The sequence below is a fragment of the Nannobrachium achirus genome, assembly GCF_963921795.1.
Source record: "Nannobrachium achirus genome assembly, chromosome: 1".
In the NCBI taxonomy this organism is placed as follows: Eukaryota; Metazoa; Chordata; class Actinopteri; order Myctophiformes; family Myctophidae; genus Nannobrachium; species Nannobrachium achirus.
In genome coordinates, this window is record NC_137810.1 from 28072748 (window position 1) to 28099431 (window position 26684).

At 40.8% G+C, this 26684-nt stretch overlaps 1 protein-coding gene across 1 annotated transcript in view; it reads left to right on the top strand.

Moving 5' to 3' along the window:
• dnajc6 (DnaJ (Hsp40) homolog, subfamily C, member 6) overlaps positions 1–26684 on the top strand; it is a gene marked incomplete at both ends in the record, with an annotated part of 64027 nt that overhangs the window by 18557 nt on the left and 18786 nt on the right. Inside the window, 3 exon segments of the mRNA XM_080724156.1 lie at positions 13696–13745; positions 16429–16577; positions 17353–17475. Coding sequence (XP_080580282.1) covers positions 13696–13745; positions 16429–16577; positions 17353–17475 — 322 coding nt within the window.

Below are 26684 nucleotides of genomic sequence, written 5' to 3' on the forward strand. Positions count from 1 at the left end.
GAAACTTAGAAACATAGGCCTTTTCATTTCATTTTTCATTTATTTCTTTATTTCGAACATTTAAAATGACCATAAACCTGTAAAATCAAGTCCTGCAAGTTTCTTCTAGTACTTCTTGGTACTTTGGTATGTCTGGTTTAGTCTTAGCGACTGGCGAGTTTGAATGCATACTTGAATACAAGCCTACCTGAAAATAGTCAACAGAGCACTTACTGTATTGTGTATGGTATGCCCTCTTTGATATTAGTGTTAATTTTTATGTGCTGTTGGATTGTTTGTTGATTGCCAAAGGCAACACACTATATAGTACATGTACTTGTGCAACTTTATTCTTTATAGAGTAACCCCAAGTTTGCCGGACGACTTGTCGCACAGGTTTGGCGGCAGTGGCACACACTCAATTACGTTGTTGTTGAGATGATTTATTAGTGTATTAGTGTAATACATTTTCCCCATTGACTTGAATGGGAAAATGCAAAAACGGCAACCATACTTGCAACTTCCCAGAATTGCATCTTTCTAGTTTCATTTATTATGATGATCACATTTTGGATCTGCGTTGTGTAGAGTAGACGCCCCTGCATTGTTCATGATTTTTGTCCTTTTTCTTCTGTAAAATGGGTCCCTCCGCAATCTTTGGGAGGCAATCATAGCTAATTGGAATCGATTAGGAAAAATCTGAATTATACATGCTTATCACATGATATAAGTATAACAGATACATACACAGACAGGGGCAAAACCATAAAAACATACATGTTCTGTTTGTGTTTTGTCCAAGAACAGATAAACCTTATAGTGCAGTTAGAGCTTTGTGACCCAGTGTATTTGTTCTGCTGGCTGTCTGAACAAATCGTTACTAGGAAATTAATTGTATTGCATGCATCCAGACTTTAGTATCACAAAATATTATAGATAATAAAACACGCACGCACGCACAAACTTCAAAATACACTAGTGAAAACAGCCGATCTAAAAGCACACAACGCCTCGCACCGCGAAGCGTTGTGTGCTTGTAGATCTGCTGTTTTCACTACTTTTGTGCGACAGCCTTGTATGATGAAGCAGGGCTTTGCTTTGCGAAATAATGTACACATTTGAAACTTGGAGATTCGAGGTTTCTGCCCGACAGTGATGATATGTAGTAAATGAAGACTTAAAAGGAATTGAATGGGCGTTTTGTGAGGTTACAATGACCTTGCCCACACTGACTAAGTAGGTGGCTACTTAGTCAGTGTGGCAAATACCAGGCATTCCTGAAATATCACATTCACAAGCGTGGGACATACTGTACACGTGCAGATGTGCAGACGCATACGAACGCACGGTCGCACAGATATACGGACGGACAAACCAAAAAGCCTCTGGCAGATGCAAAAAAGTGCTGTAATCCAGAAGAGAGGAAAAGGAGGAGGGGAGGGGGGCGTGGTACGGCAGGGTCCTGACAGGACGTCTGACTCTGGACACACAACACCGGCATTACAAAGAGCCTTCTGTACTGTTCTGTACTGTGTCAGAGAGACTGTGAGACGCTGAAGGCCTTGCTTTGCTTTGCTGCGTGCACTGAAAATAGTAGATCTAGAGACGCTCACAAAACGTAGCGCTGCCGCTGTGGTGAGTCTCGAGCTTGTAGATCAGCTGTTTTCGGGTGCGCAACACCCGCATACAATGAAGTATAAATCCGGTTTGACATGGGCCCACACACACACACACACACACACACACACACACACACACACACACACACACACACACACACACACACACACACACACACACACACACACACACACACTCACATACACAAACAAAGTCACACACAGTCACAACTCACACATGCATGCCTATAGTATGCTGTCTCGCTGCAGTGACTCATCATGTTTCATCATGCTATTTGTCTGACATGTCAAAAACCCTCCTCTCCTCTCCTCTCCTCTCCTCTCCTCTCCTCTCCTCTCTCGCCCTCTTGTTGTTTTCTGTCCTTCTCTCCACCCCTGGCTGAATTATTCATGGCAGCCCATTGTGCCAAATAGCCAGTGTACTGCTGATACTGAAGGATTCATTTCACTAGAGCCTGTGTGTGTGTGTGTGTGTGTGTGTGTGTGTGTGTGTGTGTGTGTGTGTGTGTGTGTGTGTGTGTGTGTGTGTGTGTGTGTGTGTGTGTGCAAGCGAGCGCATTTGCGTGCATGTGGTGATATGAATGTGTTATGTGCTGTGCATATGTGTGATAGGCAAATGTGGGTATGAGTATGATGTGATGTGATGTGTGTGTGGGTGTGTGTGTGTGTGTGTGTGTGTGTGTGTGTGTGTGTGTGTGTGTGTGTGTGTGTGTGTGTGTGTGTGTGTGTGTGTGTGTGTGTGTGCAGGGGCGGGCATTTGCTCTACGCAGACTACGCAACTGCGTAGAGCCCCTAGGCAGAGGGGGCCCCCTGCTGGGCTCATTATTCTGAGCATTTAGAAAAAAAAAGTAAGTCTCTAGCCCATTCCTGTCAAAAGTTATGATTTTTTAAAGAATTGACCAACTGCTCACTGGAGTCAATAGGTTTCACACACAGATCAAACTTCCTTCGCCAAACAGGAAGTGCCCTTCACCAAACAGGAAGTGCCTCTATATCTCATGAACCGTTTGTCGTACAGACTCGGGGCTGGTGTCATATGACTTGATTAAGAGTCCTTACCCTTAATTGGCGCTTCCTTCGCCAAACAGGAAGTTCCCTTCGCCAAACAGGAAGTGCCTCTATATCTCATGAACCGTTTGTCGTACAGACTTGTGGCTGGTGTCATATGACTTCATTAACTCATTGAGTGCCAATCCCGAACTAGTTCGGCTTTATTAGCGTATCGCAGAGTGCCGATCCCGAACAAGTTCGGCTTTAAAAAAAAATAAAAAATGAAAAAAAAAAATTTGAATTTTTTTTTTTTTTTTTGGACCCCATCAAATCTGGTGAACATGATTTCAATCGCGATTTTGCATGTTCCACCCCCATACAACCCCATCTAACATACAGGGCAGCCATGTTTGTTTACATAACATGTAAAACATAATGGCGATTATCTCAAGAATGCCTGAACGGATTTCCAATCGGATTTTTTTGTTTGAAAGCTGTGAACAAACTGCACAAATCCACTGATTTTTAGAGCTCATTCTTCTCTGTTTTTTTCCCATGCATGAGGTGTGCAAGGTTTAATCATGGCTAAGTTGACGAAAATAAGGCTTCTAAAATGCTTGGTAGCCAATAGCTAACTTCAAGCTAACTTCATCCTCTTCCTGTACATGCACAAAGGAAAGTGTTCAGGCAAGTGCTGGCTGCAGGGCTTCTGCATATACCAGCATATCTCTATGGGATTTTCTATGGCCACTGGGCGCCCTCTAGTGGTGAAAGGGGTGGCACTCAAAGAGTTAAGAGTCCTTCACCTTAATTGGTTTAACTTAGTCCCATCCCCTCTTCTGATTGGCTGTTGCCCCTTGTGACGTGGGTAGAGCTGCGAGGGCCTGGTCATTGCTGCTTGCAGCTTTAATTTTATCAAAATTTTGAAAAATAATAATTAAAAAGGAATTGTAAAAATATCATTTTAAAGTATTATTATTCACTGATATTCCCTTATTGTTATTAAAATAATTATTGTCCTGCATCAAGGCCTACTCTGTATACCTTTGATTACCTTACTTTATCTTACTGTACTCTTCTTAAATTAATCAAATAGATCCAAAATGATTGTGGTTAGGTATTTAAAACCAACCATAATGACAACAAATAGGCTTCCTCTGCCTCTGCTCTTTATTGTCTTGTCAAGTTCATTGTCTTGTCATGCTAAATCATCACTTTTTCAGAATAGGTATTGAGTTGGAGGGTGGCATTTTTAATTCCTGCACTTCGCACGCGCGCATACTGTTTTTTCACGCATACCTATTTTTCACGCGCGATCATGGGGGGGCCTCTTTTACTACCTTTGTGGGGAGCCCCCAGTTTATAAAAACCGCCCCTGTGTGTGTGTGTGTGTTTAATTCTGTGTGTGTAACTCACTACAGCTACAGTGATACCGTAGCTAGCTGAGCTGCTAGGGTGCCACGTTACGTTGTATGCCCGGCATATAGAGTAACAAGGAACATGGCACAGTTATGTTATGGTAAATGTGTTGCAGAACTCAGTCATGTCAGGACAGTATGTGTGCATCTTCACTGAGAACGATCAAAGAAAGAAACTTTGAGACTATGCAGTAAATCTGGAGTGTTATTTTAACTCTCAAAGTGTATTATTATATATAAGGCCATTGTAGGCCTTGTATAATAATAGCAAACAACAACTAAAACCTCAAACACAAATTATATTTGTACAGTCCTAAAATTCAGTGCCTTGATGGTCTAAAAGTAGCATCAAAGTATGGTGACAGTTAACAAGGTTTGAGAGGCTGCAGTGTGTGCAATTTTGCTGATTGGTGACTCCTCATGTGAAGTTAATTATTGTATCAATAAAGTGGATTCCATTCTAAAAGGAGCTAGCTAAACAGGTTGCAATGCACATCATGTTTGGAAAGGGGGAGGCAGAGAAAGTCACATAACTAATTACTATTGATACAAAGTAATATGTAATATTGTTACTTTTCAACAGAGCAAGTACAGAGTAACTTCCTGAGTAACCTACCCAACACTGAACACTAACGATTATGTGAATTCTCCAACTACATTTTATTGACTGCAGCTGCTGTGTCAGTAAATGTTCTCCCAAGTGCACAGGATAAAAGGCAAAGCCCTCGTGTGTATCCAGCCTATCTGTACTCAAAACAGTGTTTGCTTGTTACTCAACTTTTATTTTCAATAGTAATATTACTTTATTAATTACTTACGTTATTTATTACGAGTAACTAGTTACACTACTCATTACTTTGTATCCTTATCCATGTTTCTGCAGCCACAGCTATAAAATCATCAGTGTCAGAAAAGGTCCATTTGGTAGAATGTGTACAGTCATCAGAGATAAATGAAAATCCACTTTATCCATTTATATGTTGGATATTCAAAACTAGCAGATCCACTAAGTGACCCGCTGTGAGCTTGAATATTCTGCTATTCTGCAAAAAAATTGGAAAATATTCACAAATCTTCTCTTCTGGGGTTCCCTGGCACAAACCGCTTCAGATGGGAGTCTGCAAGACTGCAAATACATATCATTTTGGGGGTCCTTGAAATGAAAACGTTTAAAAACCACCACCATCTAGACAAGCAATACTTTTTGCTGGAGGTTGAACTGAATAGACCTTATTCACACCGCGGCTATCTTTGATCACAGACATGACCATGTCGGGTAGAAAACAGCCAATCAGAAGCTCAAAACAGCATTTTGGGTAAGGCAAGACCCACCCGCGGAAGCTTCTGATTGGCTGCTTGCCACCCGACATGGTCATGTGATCAAAGATGGCCGCGGAGTGAATAAGGTCTATAAAGCATTAGATGGACTGTCTCTTCAAGTGGCAACATTTGGAGTGCTAAATTAAAAAGCTTTCTCGGATCAATGAGTGGAGTTTCCATCGTGCCTGTGTAGTTGCATCTCGCTATAGCACACTGAAAAGAGCTGATCTACAAACTCACAGCATATTGCAAGTGCAATGTTATGAACTTGTAGATCAGCTCTTTCTGGTGTGTGACCTGGTGTGTAACCAAGTATATACCAGACATAAAAAGATGCCGTGCCGTTGTCTCTATACTGCCTCCCCCTGGCCACCCCGGAAATTCCCCCTCCTCATGCATTGAAGGAAGCATCAGCTTAGTTCGGGGTTCTCCCCAGGTTGGCAGAGGGAGAGTAGCGCCCAGGATTACAGCTTAGGCAATTGGCAGTGGGTGAAAATGGGTTCCAAAATCGTGGGATAAAGATTTAGGAGTAAAAGGATGCTGTGGCATGCAAACAGTACGGATCAGGGGTGGAGTGTTTCTCAAGACAGATTCAAAGCTCCTTTGCTGATGGGTTCCCAGATTGGGGGGAGTACTTGGAGCAAGTTGGAGGCGATGTCACATTGATGAAATCACGGTTCTCCATACATCCCCATATGTACTGTAGATTATATCTTATAGCAGTCTGAAATAGTGTGTGTGTGTGTGTGTGTGTGTGTGTGTGTGTGTGTGTGTGTGTGTGTGTGTGTGTGTGTGTGCGCGTGCTTGCGTGCGTGCGTGAGTGCATGCGTGCGTGTGTGTGTGTGTGTGTGTGTGTGTGTGTGTGTGTGTGTGTGTGAATGACTCACTCTCAAACTCCTGTTCATTTCCCGCTTTGGTCAGTTTTGGAGGCAGAACTGGCACTGAATGATTTAAAACAGTGTGTGCTTGTTTGTTTACCTGACTGAAGAGAAATGTGCAGTTGGGCCAATGTGGTCACAGTGTGCAACAATGTGTGCCTCTGTGTTCAACAAACACAAGCCTGTGACAGGACCTGGAACGCTGTGTCCTTAACACAGTGCTCCCCAAACAATGGGACTGGGGACCCATTTTATGGGCCGTTAGTAAATGTCCCTTTTTTATTTTTCCTACAAAAAAAGACGAACTATTTTCAAAAGAATCTCAGAAATGATAGAATTAGCCGGAAAAAGGTAAATAAAAAATCTATAGTGAAAATAGCAGGCTCACAACGTATTGAATTGTTTTTAGTAAAATGGGTTAATTAATTGTGTATGTTTTGAAGTTCAGGTCCTGGGGAGACATTTAACTCTGAGAGTGTACACATGACCTGTAGTCTGGGATCACTTCACTTTTCGGGATTTGATCCGGTCGGGAGCGGAAACCACTTTACGTCATGTTGTAGTCCTAGACGGACTACACTTTGGCCGGAACTATCAAAATACCAAAATATTCCCCTGCACCAAAGGACATACTTTTAGGGCCTACCTAATAAACTCCTTGATGCGGAGTAGTTTTGCTTTTGAAAAATGTGTTTGGTACGGTATATGCATCTTTTAGTCCAACTCATAGCGACTGCAAGACTACACTAGGCTACTCGAGCATTTTAATAGGGGTGGGGAAACAAACGGAGGGAACCAAATCAAAGATCATATCCATCCAAACTCCCATAACCCTCCTCACTGACAGTCTCGATGTAGCCATAAATCTCAACATCTATTTCACCTCCATGGCCAAAAATCTGGTCAATAAACTGCCCGCTCCATCTGGGCTGTTTGGTGTTGTTGTATGCCCGGCATATAGAGTAACAAGGAACATGGCACAGTTATGTTATGGTAAATGTGTTGCAGAACTCAGTCATGTCAGGACAGTATGTGTGCATCTTCACTTCACAATCATTACCCATATTATTAATCTATCTATCAAGCAGGGTTATGTCCCCCAGGACTTCAAATTAGCTAAGGTAACCCCCCTGCACAAAAAAGGCAGTAAACTTGACCCTGGCAACTACAGGCCAATCTCAATCCTTAGTTCCATCTCTAAGGTAATGGAAAAAATTGTCTATGAACAGGTGGCTAAATATCTTGAAGAGAATAAACTGATCTACGAGTTCCAGTCTGGCTTCAGAGAGTCCCATTCCACAGATACATGCCTCATCTATTTGAATGATTACATCAAACGTGAAGTTCACGATGGCAAATATTGCGGCATGGTCATGCTGGACCTCCAGAAGGCATTTGACACCGTCGATCATTCTATTCTGATCGAAAAACTCAAAGCTATTGGTCTTGATAGCACAGCAGTGAGATGGATGCACTCTTGGTGGGGAGGGAACAGATGGTGGAAGTCAACGGAACCCTGTCCCCCCCCCTCCCAGTAAACTGTGGAGTACCTCAAGGGAGTATACTAGGACCACTGTTGTTCTTAATATACGTAAACGACATGTCATCTGCTTGTGACTGCAATCTGTTTCTGTTCGCGGATGACTCGGCTCTCCTAGTCTCCGGCAGAGACTTATTGCAGGTTGAAAAGGCCCTTAACTGTGAACTTAACAAGATCTGCACCTGGCTCAACGACAACAGACTCTCAATTCACCTAGGCAAAACTGAATGTATCCTCTTTGGATCTAGTCAGAAACTTAGCCTAGTTGAGAACTTCACAATTAAAGTAGGTGACACTGTGATAGAAAGAAAAAACTACATCTGCTACCTGGGTTGCATCCTGGAGGCTAACCTATCCAGTGAAAAAATGACCACCAAGGTTATCAATAAAGTCAACCAACGAATTCGCTTCTTGCAAAGGGTTGCCCCGCTGATCAATACTAAATCCCGAAAGACACTAGGAGGAGCTCTTATTGGGCCCCTCATTGATTACGGAGTCCTTGTCTGGTATCGCGACGCCCCAGCCGCCTTAAAGTTAAAGCTTCAAACAGCCCAAAACAAACTAATTAGGGTTGTGCTTGGTCTCCCTCCTCTGACCCACCTTACCGATCATCACCACGAAAGCGTGGGATGGCTCAAAGTAGCTGACAGAGTACAGCATCTTGCAATGGGCCTGGTGTACAAGATACACTACACCTCCAAGATTCCCATGTACCTGACAAACTACTTCTTAAAGGTCAAGGATGTTCACGACCACAACACCAGAGGCAGCTCCACTAATCATCATCAACGTAGATTTAACACTAAACAAGGCTCTAACTCGTTCTCCTGCTACACCATCAACATGTGGAACGCCCTTCCTCAAGCCCTAAAGGAGAGCAAATCCCTAGCCTCCTTCAAAATTGGTATGAAAAGTCACCTTCAGACAGCTGCTACCCGTGACTTGTAAATAGACTAAGCCCCCATGCCCCCCCCCCTTTTTTATTATTCTTTTTTCTGCCTTTGTATTTGATTTTATGCTTTTGAAACTGATATTATCCTAGATAAAGTACTATGTTCTATCCGTCTGTCTTTCAATGTTATATGAGATACTTAAAGTGTGGTTCCTGTGGAAATAAGCCTCTGCTTTCTAGGATCTCCTTTTAGTTGACCTTGTACCAGTGATTTGTACTGTCATGAAACTGTACTTTTTTCTATTGCAAACTTCTAATAAATTCTTCAATCAATCAATCAATCAGCGACGCCGCTTCTTCTAGTGGTTTCCACTTTGGGCAGAAACCAAACGGCCTTTTGTGAACGAACACCAGGCTTTCCCCCAGAAAGCCTGGTAGGTGAGGTTACATGACCTGTAACACACCCTTGAATTTTAAAATTGGTCCATTTTTAAAACTAAGGTGTAGCCTTCCTCGCCCCATCTCTCTCTTCTTTCTAACATATCTTTCTCACATTTGTCTTTGTTTCACCTCTCTCACTCTCTCTCTATCTCAGATTTTTGCTTTCTCTTTCTCTCCTTCAACCTTTAAAAGAATGACAACCTAATCATTTTTAGTGGGTTGGACATTTCAGAAAATATGCAATCCATTTGCCTCCCTTGCATACATCAGCAGATAGAGAAATTTGCATTGTATTGTTGATAATCTGTGTATTTCTATTTTGTTCCCCTGAAAATCTCTTAGTTACAGTACACCAACATTGTTCTTTTGAATCAGTTTGTCTGACTCATTGGAGAAGATTATAAAAAAATGATTGCTATGAGTCTTTGCGATTCCCCAGTTGGAGATCATTATCTCCGCCAGGCTGGAAGGCTGTCTGTTGGTGTCTGTCCTGTCCAGGATTTTTTATGGAGATTCCCGCTAACCACTGGACCAATCATTGCCAAACTTTTTGCACACTCTGCCGTCCCTCCAGTGTACAATATAAGAAGGAGAGGACTATCTGACCCTGTTCATACAGAACTGATTCTGTTGGCAACACATCCAGGTCCATGTATGTGGGTGGTGCAGTCAATGACTGTACCTTGAAGCTGTGTGTCCACCAAAGCGTTTTGTTCCTAAGCCCGGCGTGTGATTTAGCCCATTAAGATCTGAGGCCGTTTCTACAAATGCCCAAATCAGTAGTTCTCACACTTTCAAGAGTATTAAAAAAATGTAAAAGAAGTTGCTTTATGTCGTTTTTATCTAGTCGCGGAGAGTTGAAAAATGTTCCACTTAGTGTAGAAAGTTATGCTCATCACTGCCACTATTATTAACATGGAGGATTTGTGGTCGCTAATCACACCAAAAGTATAGTGACCTACTTAGAGTAAGTCTGTGAATTAATCCACACCTCGCTGTTTGGCAATTATCAGCACCATCAGGAGCAGAAACCCCATCCAGATGGTTGGTATGGTGAACAGGTTGGTTTCAATTTTATTGGCACTTGATCAGATTATTCTTGATGCAAATTAAAACAGCAACCCTACCTTCTGCAAAACAGAAGGTAGGGTCTTGTGGTCCCATAGACAATCATTCTGGAGCCCTTTAATTGACATTTATGTGATACTCAGGCTGATCAGCTTTGTCTTTATTACCTAGTAACTATATATTATCTTTGTGTGTGTGTGTGTGTGTGTGTGTGTGTGTGTGTGTGTGTGCGTGCGTGCGTGCGTGCGTGCGTGCGTGCGTGCGTGCGTGCGTGTGTGCAAGTCTGTCCTCTGTATACCGTGCCTCGAGATCCAAGTGACTGGTCGACTTAAAACATTGGGTGCATATCACCCAGGCCAGTACTTGAGGGAGTGCTGTGCCCGCTGTAAAGTCAGTCAGATTGGCAATTGCCCAGAAGCAAAACCTCTGCGTGTGTGCGTGCGCGTGTGTATCTCAAGAACCATCCGACGATTGACTTCAGTACCAGTAAGACTCCCTAAATCGGAAGATAAGCGAGCGTCAGGTCGCATACACAAACTTTAGAAGGCAATGGTAGCCAATCAGGAGGGAATATGGGAAATGGGACAGATCCATGTTGATGACATGACTTTAGACATACTGTGTACCGTTTTGCGTGATTTTAGTGCAAAATCTGTAGGAGCAGGGTCCAAAAATGTGTTTTAATAAAATTGGCCAGATGGTGGCGCTAGATGGGACAGATGCATTTTGATGACATGACTGTATTATTTTAAGGATCTTAATTCTTTTTTTTAAAGCTGTAAAAAATGGGAAATGATTCCAGATGAATCGGCATGATTGCAATGAAATGAGCAATGAGCATTGGGGTTAAATGAATCTGAATTATTCTGATGCAGCACTTTACCGTCGCCCTGGTAACCCAGTGGGCTAAAATGAGCGCACGTTCGAGTTTGTGCGCACCCACACACACACACAGACAGACACATACCCACACGTGCATGCATCCATGCACAAACACAGCAGCCCAGGTGCATTTTTACAAATAAATAAATAAATATTAGATTAGGGTCATGAAAGCCATATTAGATTACATAAGCAAAATTGGATTTATTCTCTAAATGAGATTCATCTCACACACACACACACACACACACACACACACACACACACACACACACACACACACACACACACACACACACACACACACACACAGGCACAGGCACAGGCACAGGCACACACAGGCACACACCGAACACAAACAGCATAGTAACAGTGAAACTGGGTTAGATCCCCATGGCTTCATTACATTTCGGCTTTCTCCACCTTTCCTCCCAAAATAGTTAGCCTTTTTATTTTTATAAAGATACATTTTTCATTATAGCGCAGCTTGTGCTTGTTGATCGGGTCTTGGGACCATCAGGGGTATGTCCAAATGGACTCGTAACTCAGAGAGTAAAAATAGAACTGTATGGTCCATTTGTTTCAATTTTTACTCTCTTAAGAGTTAAATAAACATATTTATATTAGATTGGAGTATGTGGCCTAATGCATATCATACTGTGGGTCTTTCATGTTTGAGAATCACGGTTGTATACAACATATAGAGTTTTAGAGACTAAGACAAATTGTATTTTAAAGGGCTTTTCACATGAGGAGCGACATAATTCCTGCAGATCTGCGGAGTCGAACTGTGCTCCAGTGTGAAGAGATATACTGGTACAATATATACCGGTACTGTCCAATCACTTAATCACGTAAGCCTTTGTGACTCTCAGGCCACAACTTGAGACCAAACTATGGTCCAAATACTTCATTATGGGGGACTTCTCTGAGGGCTTTAACTGTATTATGTCATAATAGGTGAAGCGCATTGCATTGTGAGCTTGCAAAGGGATTTGATGTATTGGGGAAAAGGAGAGGACCAAGTATAGACCCCTGGGGGACCCGGTCAACAAAGCCGGATGCACCACGGTGGATTCAAACCCACAACCTCTGTGGTGGTGGGCAGGCACTTCTCTGTGCCACCCGAGCACCATTATTTGTTTTATATATATATATATATATATATATATATATATATATATATTAATTTACATTGACTTTATTTATATATGTGAGAAAATCCCTGTCCAAGGCACCCTGTTTTACATTGACTTCATTACATAACTAGGATTGCCTCAGGGCCATGTGGCACCTTTCCAGGTCCACATAGCACAGAAGAGAGATGGCTGGCCCAGATTGGTCTGGATACAGCAATTTGCATTTTACATTTTGTCTGGATGTGGCTAATACGATTGTATCTACTCTCAATGCTTTTACACTGATTTCGTCTATCCGTTAACATCTTCTTGTCAATCGGCTCAATGCCAACTTCATTTAGAGTCTGGTTTGAATGCAACTACATACAGTACAGGGGTTCAGTACCAACATGTCATTGTTTGAGACCGGTGTAATGATGGTAATGTTTAGGGTATTAAAGCAAGTATCTTTGAGGATTACAAATAGCTTGTTGTTGCATTCTGTGCCCCAGGTTAACAAGGTCATTGTAGAAAAAGATTGTCATCGCTCTCACACGTTCACCTTTCAGCATTCTGAACATAAAAATTATATAATACCATTAATCATAAAGTAAAGTAAGTTCCTATTCTGGACATAATAATAAGCAAACATTTGGCAATTTGTCTCATTGCGTCATGTTTTTGTGAGCTGGTACAGTATAGCAGCTGTTCTGTTATTTTCTGTACAACATCATATATTTTGTTCCTGTGGCATATTATGCACCTGCATGCGGTAGTGTTCTTGTTCATATAGTGGAGGCCATTTGCTACTGATAGAAGGTGAAAATCAAATATTTTTTTTCATTTTTATTTTTTCCATTTTGTTAAAGATATTTATTTAGCATGTTTATGGTCAGTGATAGCTAGGAGGATAGACGTGCAAACACAGGTCCTCACTTTCACAACAATCATTATGGTCTCTGTGCACGAACTGGCTGCGGCTCCAGGCACCAGGTCTGGAATTTCGTCATTTTAGGGGCAAGGCCACTTGGCCTTTGGTGTTGCTCCATTGTTTGAGGGCACAAAGGCCAAATGCCATGGCAGGAAGGCCATCAGATGAAACAAGATGTTGGTCCATTGAAATAATTAATTAATTAGTTAAGGTTGACTTTAAATTTAATGTGAAAAAAAATAATTGGTATTTACAATCTGATCCATGCTCAGCACAATTCAAAGATACTGGATTGGTTAAAAAATGGGGACTCAACAAAAGACACTGGTGTATTATCTTTACATGATAAGAAAGAGACACTGGTGTCTACTGTCTACATACTGACAAGAAAGAGACAGAGGAGAAAGTAGTACAGTCAGCTGGGGCATTAAGGCCACTGTGGCCGTCATGCCATTGGTTTGAGGGGCACAAGGCCAAACTGAGGGGCAACGACGGCCATGGCCTTCATGGCCTCCCTGTAATTCCTGCCTTGCCAGGCACAATTAATTATTAAATGAAAATACCATGTTTTAAGTAAATTTCCATCTCTTTGTTGCAGGTACACAAAAGGGGAGCTGGATATTGCTTACATCACGTCACGAATCATAGGTAAATACAAATGATCTTCCCTGAGATTTAAGCCTGTGTGTGTGTGTGTGTGTGTGTGTGTGTGTGTGTGTGTGTGTGTGTGTGTGTGCGTGCGTGCGTGCGTGCGTGCGTGCGTGCGTGCGTGCGTGCGTACGTGCGTGTGTTCGTCTGTCTACGGAAGGTCTACTGGCTTGCATGGAATTTCTATTATAAACCTATGAAACTCGGTTGGACCCCAAAGCTTTACATGCATGGACACGTATATTATATACATGCATGCAGACTGAAAGGGAGGGAGGTTGGTGTCTCTTTGCACGGTCTGCAGTCCCCCCTGGTCCCCCTCTTTGGAAAAACAGTACCCTTAACATTCACTTAATTTCATTGTGGATGAGGAAGTAATAGCATTAAATAAATCTGATCTGGTCGAGCACCTGGTTCAAACTGATACCCATTTCCTTGTGTTCAGCAGCCCACAGGCATACCGTACAATACATGTGTACGACACGTACACACAAGTGCACACACACACACGGGCGCAAACACACACACACACACACACACACACACACACACACACACACACACACACACACACACACACACACACACACACACACACACACACACACACACACACACACACACACACACACAGCCTTTGCTGCATGTCACTCCCCATTCATCTGACAATTTCGCCACTATTCTTTTTGTTGACTTCAGTTCTGCCTTTAACACCATCCAACATCATCACATGATTAAGAAACTGCACAACCTCAGCATTCCCCCACTCCTCATCTACTGGATTCACAACTTTCTCAGTAATAGACCACAGGCAGTTAAAGTAGGTTCATCATTTTCATCAACAGTTATCACCAACACAGGAGCCCCACAGGGCTGTGTCCTCTGCCCCTTCCTCTACACATTAATACACAAATGACTGTACCAGCCCCTCACCCTCCAACATCACCTACTTTAAATACTCTGATGACACTGCCATTCTCGGACTGCTTCACGACGATAACTCTATTACGGACTTCCATAACACCATCTCTCATTTTACACAGTGGTGCACTGACAACTACCTAGAGTTGAATGTGGACAAAACAAAAGAGCTGGTTTTTCAAACAACCCACACTGGACTTAACCCAATCCTCATTCATGGTAAAACAGTAGAACAGGTTGACAGCTTCACATATCTTGGACTTACTGTGGACAATAATCTTAGGTTTGATCAACACATCACATCTATCCATAAACGTTTTCAGCAAAGACTTCATGTAATCCGTAAATTAAGATCACTGTCTGTTGCCCCCCATCTTCTGTTATTACTATACAAAAGTATTATTCAACCTATTCTGTTGTATTGCTCAGCGTGTTTCTTCACTATACTGTCCATGCCTAACAGAAACAAACTTTACAGTATTACCCGTATTGCGTCCAAGATCATCGGACTTCCCACAACCACACTTGCTGAGATGAACGATAAGGCCATCACACGCTTAGCACTCTCAATAACAAATGACACTGATCATCCTCTGTATCGCTACTTCGACCTCTTGCCATCGGGGCGTAGATACAGAACCTTGACGTGGCACAAGGTACGGTTTAGCAGGAGTTTTGTCCCCTCAGCCATCGCTGCACTAAACAATCTGCTAAGCAAGCAAGTCACTAGGATGGTTTTTCTGTGATATATGGTTTTGTGTTGTTTTTTTGTGTTGAACAGACTTGTGAAGACAAATTTCCCCTCGGGGACAATAAAGATTATTATTATTATTCTCTTTCCCCATTTACTGTCAGCCTACTGTCCTGTCAAACAAGGCATTAAAGCCCCCAAATAAATCTTAAAAAAAGAAAAGAAAAAAGGATTAAACACAGAAAAGCTTGAGCCCTTGTTACTTCCGCCAGCAGAGTGTGCAAGTACTTCTGTCGCGTCCAGTGTGTGCGTTTACGCCCGTAGCCAATCACTGACCAGAATACCTAGTGACATCAACATCAACAGCCAATGAGGGACCAGCATCCTTGGTGACGTCACCATCAACAAGTGCGACCTGATATAAATAGGAGTGCTCTGCTGGCGCACAAGTAGGCCATACATGGCCACGAGTTGTGCAAGGTGCAAGTTGGCACCTCGACAGAGTGCAGTCTAGTTTCTATTGTTGTCCTTTGACCACATGCAGTGTTGCTTAATATATTGTAATACTGTATGTATTAGTAGTTAGTAAGTGGTTTATGTACACTCTCTATAAATGACTCCTGAGCCATATGAAGTCCCTTCAACACAGTGTAAAATGAATGTCTACCACATCTATCCACAAAGTGGGAATGTAATGTAAATTGGCAAAAAAAAAAAAAAAAAAAAAAAAAAAACATTTCAAAAACTGATAGAAGGTAGGCTGGCAAAAAGAAAAAAAAAAAGTAATTGGAGCCAGGCCAGGACAACAACTAACCCATTTGCGAAAATGCATACAACTAAAGAAAATACAACAACACAAAATAATGTGTCAACCTCTGCCCATGACAGCATACACTAAGTTATATTAAGCACTCTTACAAATGTTCAGAAATATCAGATCTAAAAGCTCACAACTCATGGCGATTTTCACCTACTGTATAATGACAGGATCAAATGTGACTCCAGGGTGATAGAGGTTATGTACTGTACTATATATGATGCATTTTGTGACATTTGGTGTTGTCCCTCCAGTGATGACCTACCCAGCAGAGTCGGTGCAGATGGGCTACCAGAACCACGTGGAGGACATTCGCTCCTTCCTGGACAGTCGCCATGCTGACCACTACACCGTGTTCAACCTATCACAGCGCAACTACCGCGGCGCCAAATTCTCCAACCGGGTGAGGCTTAGAGTGTCTCCCAATATTTACGTAAACTCATACACTTCCGTAACACTATTAAAAAGATTTAGGCACTGGAAATGTATTCATTTATGTATTTTAATGTAAATAACTAAAAATGTTGTACAACTTGTGTTCCAACATATGCTCGGGCGCATTCCTTTATGAGCGGACCTTCTGTATAGACAACCGCTGCAATGACAACCGAGTTACGAGTTTCCAAGACTACTAAAATGAATGTTACATAGTATGCAATAATAATCTCACTCTAAAGTCGCAGCAATGGATGACGTAAGATTGGAGAATATGGTGTAGTGAGTTATTGCAGCATATGACTCATCATACTGTAGTTGAGTCATTGACTCATCTATGATGAATGATGAATCTATGATGAATGATGAGTTAATGACTCATCATTGATGACCCATCACATCGAAGAATTAAATGTATAGAACGGACATTTCCATTCATCAATAGAGGCCGAAGGGAATATGCACATGTCACGCCCCCTCTGTGACTTGTTTGAAGAAGATGAAGATGTGGCTGGCCTCAAATATCATAATATTTATTTAGAAAAATAGCATTTCTACAAGCACTGTTCTAAAAAATGTTTTTTTTCCTAACTGATGTTTTTATTTTTTCTGTTAAGCATTTCGCGCTTCATTTTCTGCTCTGTAAAGCCCTTTTGTTTCACCTCCAAGCACTGAACTGTTTAGATATCGCTCATCTCATCTTTACTCTCCTTCCTTGTCTCCCCCCCCCCCCCCTTTCCCAGGTGTCAGAGTGTAACTGGCCATCCCACCAGGCTCCCGGCCTCCACAATCTGTTTGCTGTGTGCAAGAACATGCACAACTGGCTCAAGCAGAACCCCAAGAATGTGTGTGTAATTACCTGCTCGGTAAGAAGCGATTATATATATTTTTTTATACTATACCACAGATTTTCAAAGAGTTTTTTGATTGATGAATAGATTGAATACCGTAAGTTTGCAAATAGTGCAGTGGTACGTACAATTATACAATAGTGAAGACTCACCTCTTCAGACTGTACCTTAGCCTGTAGCTCTTGCCCTAGCTTTGATGACCTTGCAGGCTTATGCAAGGCTAAATTGTAATTTAGAATAGTTGTCATGTTAAGTAGACAGATGCCAGGTCAGTGTTGACCTGGCATCCTATAGTGTGTATAGTTTCTATTATACAGATTTTCTTTTTTGTTTCCTTCTTTTTTTTCTACAGTTTGTTAGGCTGATGATAGGTCGGTGGTTTACCTATGAATCTAGATTACTATTTCTATCCATTTGATGTATTACCTTGTGTTGTCCTTGCTTACTGTAAATCGCTCTGGACTAACAGTGTCAGTGTTCCTAAATTGTAAATTGTAAAAGGATAACACAAAAAGCAGCTCTATGGGCTTGTTTCCATTGTGGTCCTAAAGAGTGACGACGATGTTCAGCCTTCACTTGGCTGAGAGTGAAGGCTGAGGGCAAAAATGAATGAACTAAGCAAGATTTGCAATCGTATATCTAGCCATAAATTCTTATTGGTCTAGTTTTAAAAATTATATTCTAAAGAAGATAAAATTGTACAAGATGATGATTTTTGTTTTAAGAAAATATTTCTTTTTTTTCTTACCATGATATTAGATCTTAAATTATAATATTTCACATTTACATCAAGTAAAAATTACCCTCTGAGACAAAGGTTGAATCCACAGTGTCACTTTTAAGAAAATGAGTAGCTCTGAGTACTTATTTTAAGTACCAAACTAGTAAAATACCCTATTGTCTTTATGTATGGATCTCAGTGTTTGATTAGGTCATATGGAAATACAATGACTACAATATGGGCATTCCCAGATATGGGGTTAATATTGATGACACCATATATGGCATATATGGATATGTCCATGGGCTTTGCCAGATATGGGCTTAATATTGATGACATCAGGGATCTCCATATATGGATATGTCCATGGGCTTTGCCAGATATGGGCTTAATATTGATGACATCAGGGATTTCCATATATGGATACATGGGCGTTGCCAGATATGGGCTTAATATTGATGACATCAGGGATCTCCATGCTGCATAAGGGCAAAAAGGGGAGTCCTACATCTTGGTCAGTGAGTCAGAGTGATGTCACAAGATCTGCACGGTTTCAGAGAAACAGCGACCGAAGGTCACAATAACTATTTTCACACTACATATTGGAATGAAAAATGTTGTTCAACATCACGTTTATTCACATTTAATTAAGTACAGTGGCTTTCAAATGGCAAGATCAGAGTACATGGAATAAAGTAAATAATAAAGCAAATATATAGAAATCCCACCTCAGCCAAACCTTTAAATATAACATGTCTCTCGAAGTGGTGTTCAAATACATCATTTTGGGGGACCTTGGCATGACAATGTTTGAAAACTAAGGCATTTGTAGAATCAGGCCCAGGTCGTATGGCTCAAGTCATAACGGGTTAATTACACCACACTCATTCCTTTTGGGTTCTTAAAGGAGTAGTTCACCCCCAAAATGACTTTTTTTCTATTGATTACTCACCCCATGGAGACGTGAATTCATGGAAATGTATTTTTTGTTTTTTTGTCACATTCCTAAGCCAATAAAGCCTAAAGCCCCCATTGATTCCGGTAGGGGACCCAAAGTGTCTTTGGGTCCCCTACCCCTACATTTATTATAATCAAATTATTGACTTAGGAATGCGATAAGGGTAATAATAATAATTATTATAATTATTATTACCCATATATATATATATATATATATATATATATATATATATACATGAATTAGAGTCTCCATGGTGTGAGTAATCAATCATTTTGGGGGTGAACTACTCCTTTAATGGTAATTTTTCAGTGCAATTACGTCATCAATGTCATATGGAGCAAATAACGCAATTCAGAAATGACATAAATAAACAATACATTTTCTTTTTGTAATAGCCTGGGCATTATTTTAATGTATTATGTTAGGCTTATTTCCACAGGGTTTATGACGTAAGCACGTAAGCGCACGTTAAGCGCACGTAGATAGGCTATTTGAAAACGTCACATCCGCTTGACTTCATCATCATCATCATCTTCTTCTTCAAACTCCCAACCGCTAACCTATGCCGCTAACGCTAACAGCTGTGGACTTGGAGTGGAACCGAACGCACGCACGGTAAGCTATTATTCTATTATATTCTACTTTGCACACGAATGTTGAGTGCCATAAAACAACAAGACGAGGCCACAAGCCACAAAGCCTAATTTATATTTTGCACGGCGACGGTGTCGCACGCTGAAAATAACAGATCTTGCAGTGTTATACAAGCTCACAAAGCCGACCACGCTATGCACGGAGAGCTTTTAGATCTGCTATGTTCAGCACCGTCGTGCTGCTAAGTACTTAAACATGCAATTGCACCGTGTTTTGAACTTGTGTATGGTTCATTTTTATAAATTAGGGCTTTTGCCACGTTATCATGCAAAGTGGAGGGCCTGTTTATTATGATTTCAGGTTAACCTACAACAATAAAAGAACAATGATGATAAAAAAACGTTTTATTTTTACGATGAATAACAGAACAGTAAAGTTGTCAGAGTTGCAATTGGTCCCTCCTGATGTGATCATTTTAAATGATGCCATAGCATTTCAGTGAATTCACCCCCCCCTCCCTGTCTGCCAGGTACAATATGTGACAACATGTACTGCATCATGGTTAAGCTGGAAACTACCACACTATCCATTTTACAAGGTATGTTGATATTCAGCTGATTAAATTAATGCATGACAGACCTAAATGTGACCCTTGCGGGTACATTTGAGGACCCCCACCCCAAAAAGCACTTATAATTGTAGGATTTGAGGCATTACATTTAGTTGAAGCTTGTGGATTGGCTACTTTCATCTTGGCCAATGTTGGACCATTTAGCTGGCGACCACCTTAAAAGGATATTTTACTTTCATAAACAAATGTGGGTAATTGTTGTCGACCCATGCTTTTGTGAACACCCCAGACTGTTTTCAAGTTGTTCAACATAGTATGCAGAGCATGACATCGAAGGCTCTGTTCAATATAGTGAAGTGTTTCTCAACTTTTTTTAATTTCTAGGACCCCCATAACAGTATGGTCAAAAAGAAGCCAATGAGGGTCTACTCACTTAGGTTCTCCTCACTCTGAGTTACACCTATTTACATATTGATATTCATTTGATCAGACACGCCCCTTCCTATTCAATCCCATTGTAACTTAAACCATGGTGGATATTTTTTTTACTATTTTGAAAAGCATTTTAAATGGTTCAAATAGCTGATCTACAAGCTCACAATGTGTCAATGTAGCTATCCATTTGAAGTATTTAAAAACATATTGTTCAAAGTGGTAAAAATATTGTTCAAAATGGTAGAAAAGCCTAAGAAGTTAAGCAAAAAAAATAAAAATAGAAATTGATAAATACTGTATTGAAACAACACAAAACTAGGTATAAACTAGTCCCCTGGGGATTTGCACAGTATATGGGGGATTGATTAAATGTAGGGGTGTAGGAGTCTCAGAATTAATGGTGGAGAACCCAGACATATCAGTGTCATGTCAATGCCCATATTTGGACATTGTTTCATCATGCAGCTGTTACCATGGTGACGACACTGTTTAGTTTCAGTGCAGACAGAGATGGACATACATTCCGTAAATTAATAGTTATTATATTATTGATGTGTTCATTTTGCTTTACATTAGAAGCAGACATGCTACGCACCCTCACCCAAGAGGATTTGATGGAGGTTTTTCCAGGCCAGGCTGACTTTGGCCACAGAAAGCGCTTGTGGGCTCCAATTCACCCAGAGGTATTATAACTGCATTGTTTGGCAAATATCAGTGACAGAGTTTTAAATTGGGTCAGTTATTTACCACTTTGTAAATGTTTTATCTGCTTTACTTAGAATGAGAATCCACAAGACAAATCTGGCCCTGTTGGATCCAGAACGTCTTCCTTCTCTCCACTCCCACGGTAGGAGTACATCCCACCACTCCGACATGTCTCCTTTCCGACATGTCTCCATTCCGACACTAACCCTATCTCTAACCCTAACCTGAACCCCCATGGGAGTGTTGCCACTCCGACAATAAGAAGCCAATTTCGGAGTGGCGACATGTCGGATTGGAGAGAGCCTCCCCCACGGTAGATAATTATGTAACTTTGAAAAAAAAAAAAAAGATCTACAAGCTACAATTAAAATCACACGACACGACAAATCATATTGGGACATGGGTCCAAAAATACATTTCAGTCTTGGGATTTCTTTTTGCTTTTACCTCTACATACAGCAGTTGTTTCAATGTTTTTTTTGTTGTTTTTTTTTAACTTTTTTTCTAAGTTAAAGATGAGCTACGTCGGATCTTGGCAAAGGATAACCCTAACTTCACTGAGGCCAAGAAGAGGTGGGATAGCTTCTGCTGCCAGGTCCAGTTCTACGCTGCCTGGAACAAGGCAAGCACAGCTTCCTTTGGATGGAGGTAAGTGATTTTGCTCTCATCCACTCGTCCTAGACAAGTCGCCCTTCTGGCACCCAAAATGTGTAATATCTTCCTGTTGCTCTTAGAACTACAGACCCACTCTCTAGGTTCTGCCGTGGTCTGAAGACTCACCTCTTCAGACTCCATCATAGCCCATAGCACCTGCTCTTTAACCTTAACTATAAGTTAGATTGCATTTTTGTTTACTTTAGTTTTTTCTTAGATTACAATGAGTTTGATGTATTGACCTTGCTTAATGTATGTCGCTCTGGATTAAGAGCGTCAGCTAAACGCCTTAATTGTTTACAGTAGTACATTTTTGAGTAAACAACACTGAGTGAATAGATTTACTAAGCACTTTTATTTTTGTCTCAGTTGAATTTGCTGTAGGGAGAATCAAGGCACCCTGTTTCCCTCCAGCTCCCCACCACCAAAGAAGCTGGGAGGACCCAGTGAAGCGTTGCTCCACATCCTTGAGGTAGGAGTGTCACACCAAATAGACAAAATAGCTGATCTACAAGCTCAAAACATGTCCGTGTGGTATGTTTTATGCTTGTATATCTGCTATTCTTTTTTATTTTTATTGGAATTCTGAAGTGTATTTTCTAATGCATTTATGCAAGGTTTATTAACTTAAATGAACTTAACTACAAATACATTGGACTTAAAAAAATACTGAAATCAATACTATATCGGTTTTCTGTTATTAAGTGACAAGTCGGTTTGCCAGTTGCCCATTTATGTTTACTGAAATCATTTCTATATTGTTTTTCTTTGTTTTGCTGTAGCCATCTGAAGACCCAAATCTCTACCACCAGAAGAGACCCCTCCAGAGCCCCGTCCTGATCCTGGATAGGCCCCGCTGTTTGGTTGCTGTGGGGAACACTCCCATCACCATCTTTCCAGAGGAGCAGCTGATTGACGGTCTGATCTATTTACTTGGCTATTACTACACCTTCCATCTCACGTACCCCAAGTGCGTGGCTACACTCCTGTCTGTCGTGCAGACAGAAATATTATGTGATGACATACATGACCGTGACACCACTCCATCCTACAAAAAGCCTTGGCAGAGTGGAAGACTTTTGTTGATGGGAAGTAGTGAGGTGCTAGTGAAGTGCAATAACGGATGCTGTATTTTTTATTTGTTTTTATTTATTTTATTTGTTGATGTAAAGTAGAGGTGCTTGTAAAGTACAATACCAGGTGCTGTAATGTCAAGTTAACACACAAATCCATTCATTCAAGGAGTTATTGTTTTTAGATATATTTCTAAGCCAATAATTTGACCCGCTCAAATTATAAGCCCGTGAACTGATGAAATCTTCAATGTTGTCATGCCAATTTAAGCACAGAGCCCCTATTGCAGCCTATTGCATGATCAAAATAACAACCTGTAGTATAATGTAAACCTATCACTTCACTTGCATGTTTAAGATCCTTGAAGCAAGGATATGCTTTAAGGATCTTTGCAGGCCTGTCTTCCTTGTTCAGTGTTTCATCGCTGTCTATGAAGGCCCTCCTGGCATCGAGCTCCAGCAGTTGTGCCACGTCACTCTGGTTTGGTTTAGGCCTTTTTAGCAATTCCTGAAGCGTCTTGTAATGCCTGGCCTGTGCTTCACGGCTGTCTTCGACAGTCAACCTCCACTAGTTGACTCTCCTCCGCTAAAATCGAGAACACAATACACAAATCATGGTTATAGGTTTGGAGTCTCCCAAAAAAGAAATCATAGAAGCAGAGTGAAATATTTACATTATACTACAGGTTGTTATTCTGATCAAGCAATAGGCTGAAATAGGCTCTGTGCTTAAATTAGCATGACAACATTGAAGATATCATCAGTTCACAGGCCTAGTGGATGCATCTGTCCAATGACCTGGTGAAATTATTAGCTTGGAAATATATTTAAAAAAAGAGAACTCCTTAAATGAATGAATTAGTGTTTTAACTGTGCTACACACCTATATTAACATCAGTTATTATGATGGTACTTGGAAAAACATTTTCTGAGGTGGTACCTGGTGTAAAAAGGCTTAGCCTATAGCCAAATCTACTTGCATGCAACAGGGCCATCAGGTCCATCATCTGGTGCTGGGCTCCCCAAAATCCCCAGAGGTCTCAGTGGTTTGGGACAAAATGATGGTTGAGCCACTGGATTCGTCATCACTGGGAGAAAGGTTGAGGCGACGTCTCTTCTTGGGGACGCCTCGCTTAGGTGTTGGCCCTTGTTTCTTCGGGTAGCAGTGCTTCTGTCCATGTTCACTGGCTTGCAGTATCGCAATCATGCTAGTGACTGTATTTCTCACTGTGGGGGTGTCAAAGATCTCCTGTATTTTTTGTAAAGTTAAAGTGCTGCTATTATGTTAAAGCTCTGGTACCTTTTGTTGTTAAAAGCTCTGGCAGTTTTATTTTTGCTAGTTAAAGTGCCGCTATTATGTTAAAGCTCTGGTACCTTATGTTGTTAAAGCTTTGGTGGTTTTATGTGAAAGCTCTGTAAGTAGTAATCTCTATAGTGTACGTATCTACAGTGTTAAGTCAGCAATCTCCAAATTTAGGCCTATCCAGGATCAGAACATACTCTTAAGATGTTCTGTCCGTCCGTCTGTCATGTCGGTCATCTCTAAATTTGTTAACTGTTTCCGCATGTGGGAGTATCTGATGTGGGCACTGTTTAGTGTCGGTCGTCAGCCATCTCCAAATGCGGGCTGACTTCAGTGACTTGGCAGCCATTCAAAGTTTAAAAATTGAATTGCTCTGTAAGCACTGTAATACTGTAATGACAATGTAAAGAGCACTTTATTGTCAAGTGCTTGGAGTGCCCTGACTCTGGCAAATTCAGTTGTCAGCCAATTTAAATCCAGCCTGAATCAGATCTGGGCCACATCCAGATTGGAATCTCATCTGTATTAACAACACGTGACCATTAAAACCGATCGGATTCCAGTCTGGATGTGGCCCAGATCTGATTCAGGCTGGATGTGGCTGCACTGTACATGGTGTCTTAATGACGTCAGTCATCTCCAACTTCTGGCATGTTTCAGCATCTGGCTCTTGTGGTGGTGTAGTGTCAGCATGCATGGCGGATGGACAGAAAGACATTGTGACACTGATCTCTGGTTTGGTTTGGGTCTCTTTATTGTCAAGTGCTGGGAGTGCAAAAATAAGTGCTTAGTATGTGTTTACTGAAAAGTAAACACATACCCAGCTTCTTTGGTCGTGGTGAGCTGGAAGGAAACAGGGTGCCTTGATTATCCCTATAGTAAATTCAACTGAGACAGAAATAAAAGTGCTTAGTAAATCTATTCACTCAGTGTTTACTCAAAAATGTACTACTGTAAACAATTTACTGTAACACTCTCACACTTAATTGTTTTATAATAAATTTTGAGAACATTCATTATGCCTTCATTTATTTACTACATTTCAGGATTTGCTTTTTACCGCTTATTTGAGTAGCTTTGGGGTATTTTGGAAAGGGATTAACACTTAAATTTCAAGACCTTTAAAGGAGTAGTTCACCCCCAAAATGACTTTTCTTCTTTTGTTTACTCACGCCATGGAGACTTGAGTTCAAGAATATATTTGTTTGTATTTGTTGCATTCCTAAGACAAAATCCGATTATTGTAAATTTACCCCATTGATTCCGGATGGGGACCCGAATAGAAAATTCATTTTGAGGTGAACTACTCCTTTAATGGCTAGTTATTAGTCTCTTTGACTTGGTATTGTGCTTGAAAGGGGATTTTACCACCGATTTCAAGACCTTTAATGGCTAGTTATCAGTCTTTTTGACTTAAATATAGTGCTTGGAATGAGTCTGAACAACTTATTTGAAGAGGTTTGCCAACTAATTTTGAGTTTCTATGACTTAAATGACTAGTTACGAGTTTATTTAACTTACATTTAGTGCTTGGAATGAGTCTGAAAATCTTATTTGAAGAAGTTTGCCAACTAATTTTGAGTTTCTATGACTTAAACGGGTAGTTATGAGTCTATTTGACTTGAATATATTGCTTGGAATGAGTCTGAAAAACCTATTTGAAGAGGTTTGCCAACTAATTCTGAGTTTATATGACTTAATTAATTACTTGGAATGGGGTTTAATGAACTTATTTTAAGAATCCCTGACTTCCCTAAAGCCTTGATATATTTTCTTATTTCAAGAAATCTTACCGGGAAAAAATTTCTTACCCCACTGGCAGATAATCTTACTTGTTTTTAGTTGATTTATACTCAAAAACATATTTTTTTTCTTATATTTAGAGTAGGTTTTTTTGCAGTGTAACAATACAGCATTCTGCTGTATTCCAGCATGGCTGTGTGTTTCAAGTGGAGCAATGGTGTAACTTTAAATTATCCTCCGTTTCCATTATCCTCAGCCCAAGCCTATCTGTTTGGATATTGTGTAAAAGCACTTTGTTGAATTGAATTGAATGAATTTGAAAAACGTTTTATTACACCACAAAAATAACGAGCATAACAAGTGATTTTATCGTGTATGTGAACTTATGAAGCATAACCTACTACTTGAAGTGTCTTGTGCAAATGAAGTCACTGAACCATCAATGGCCATAACTGTAAGCATTA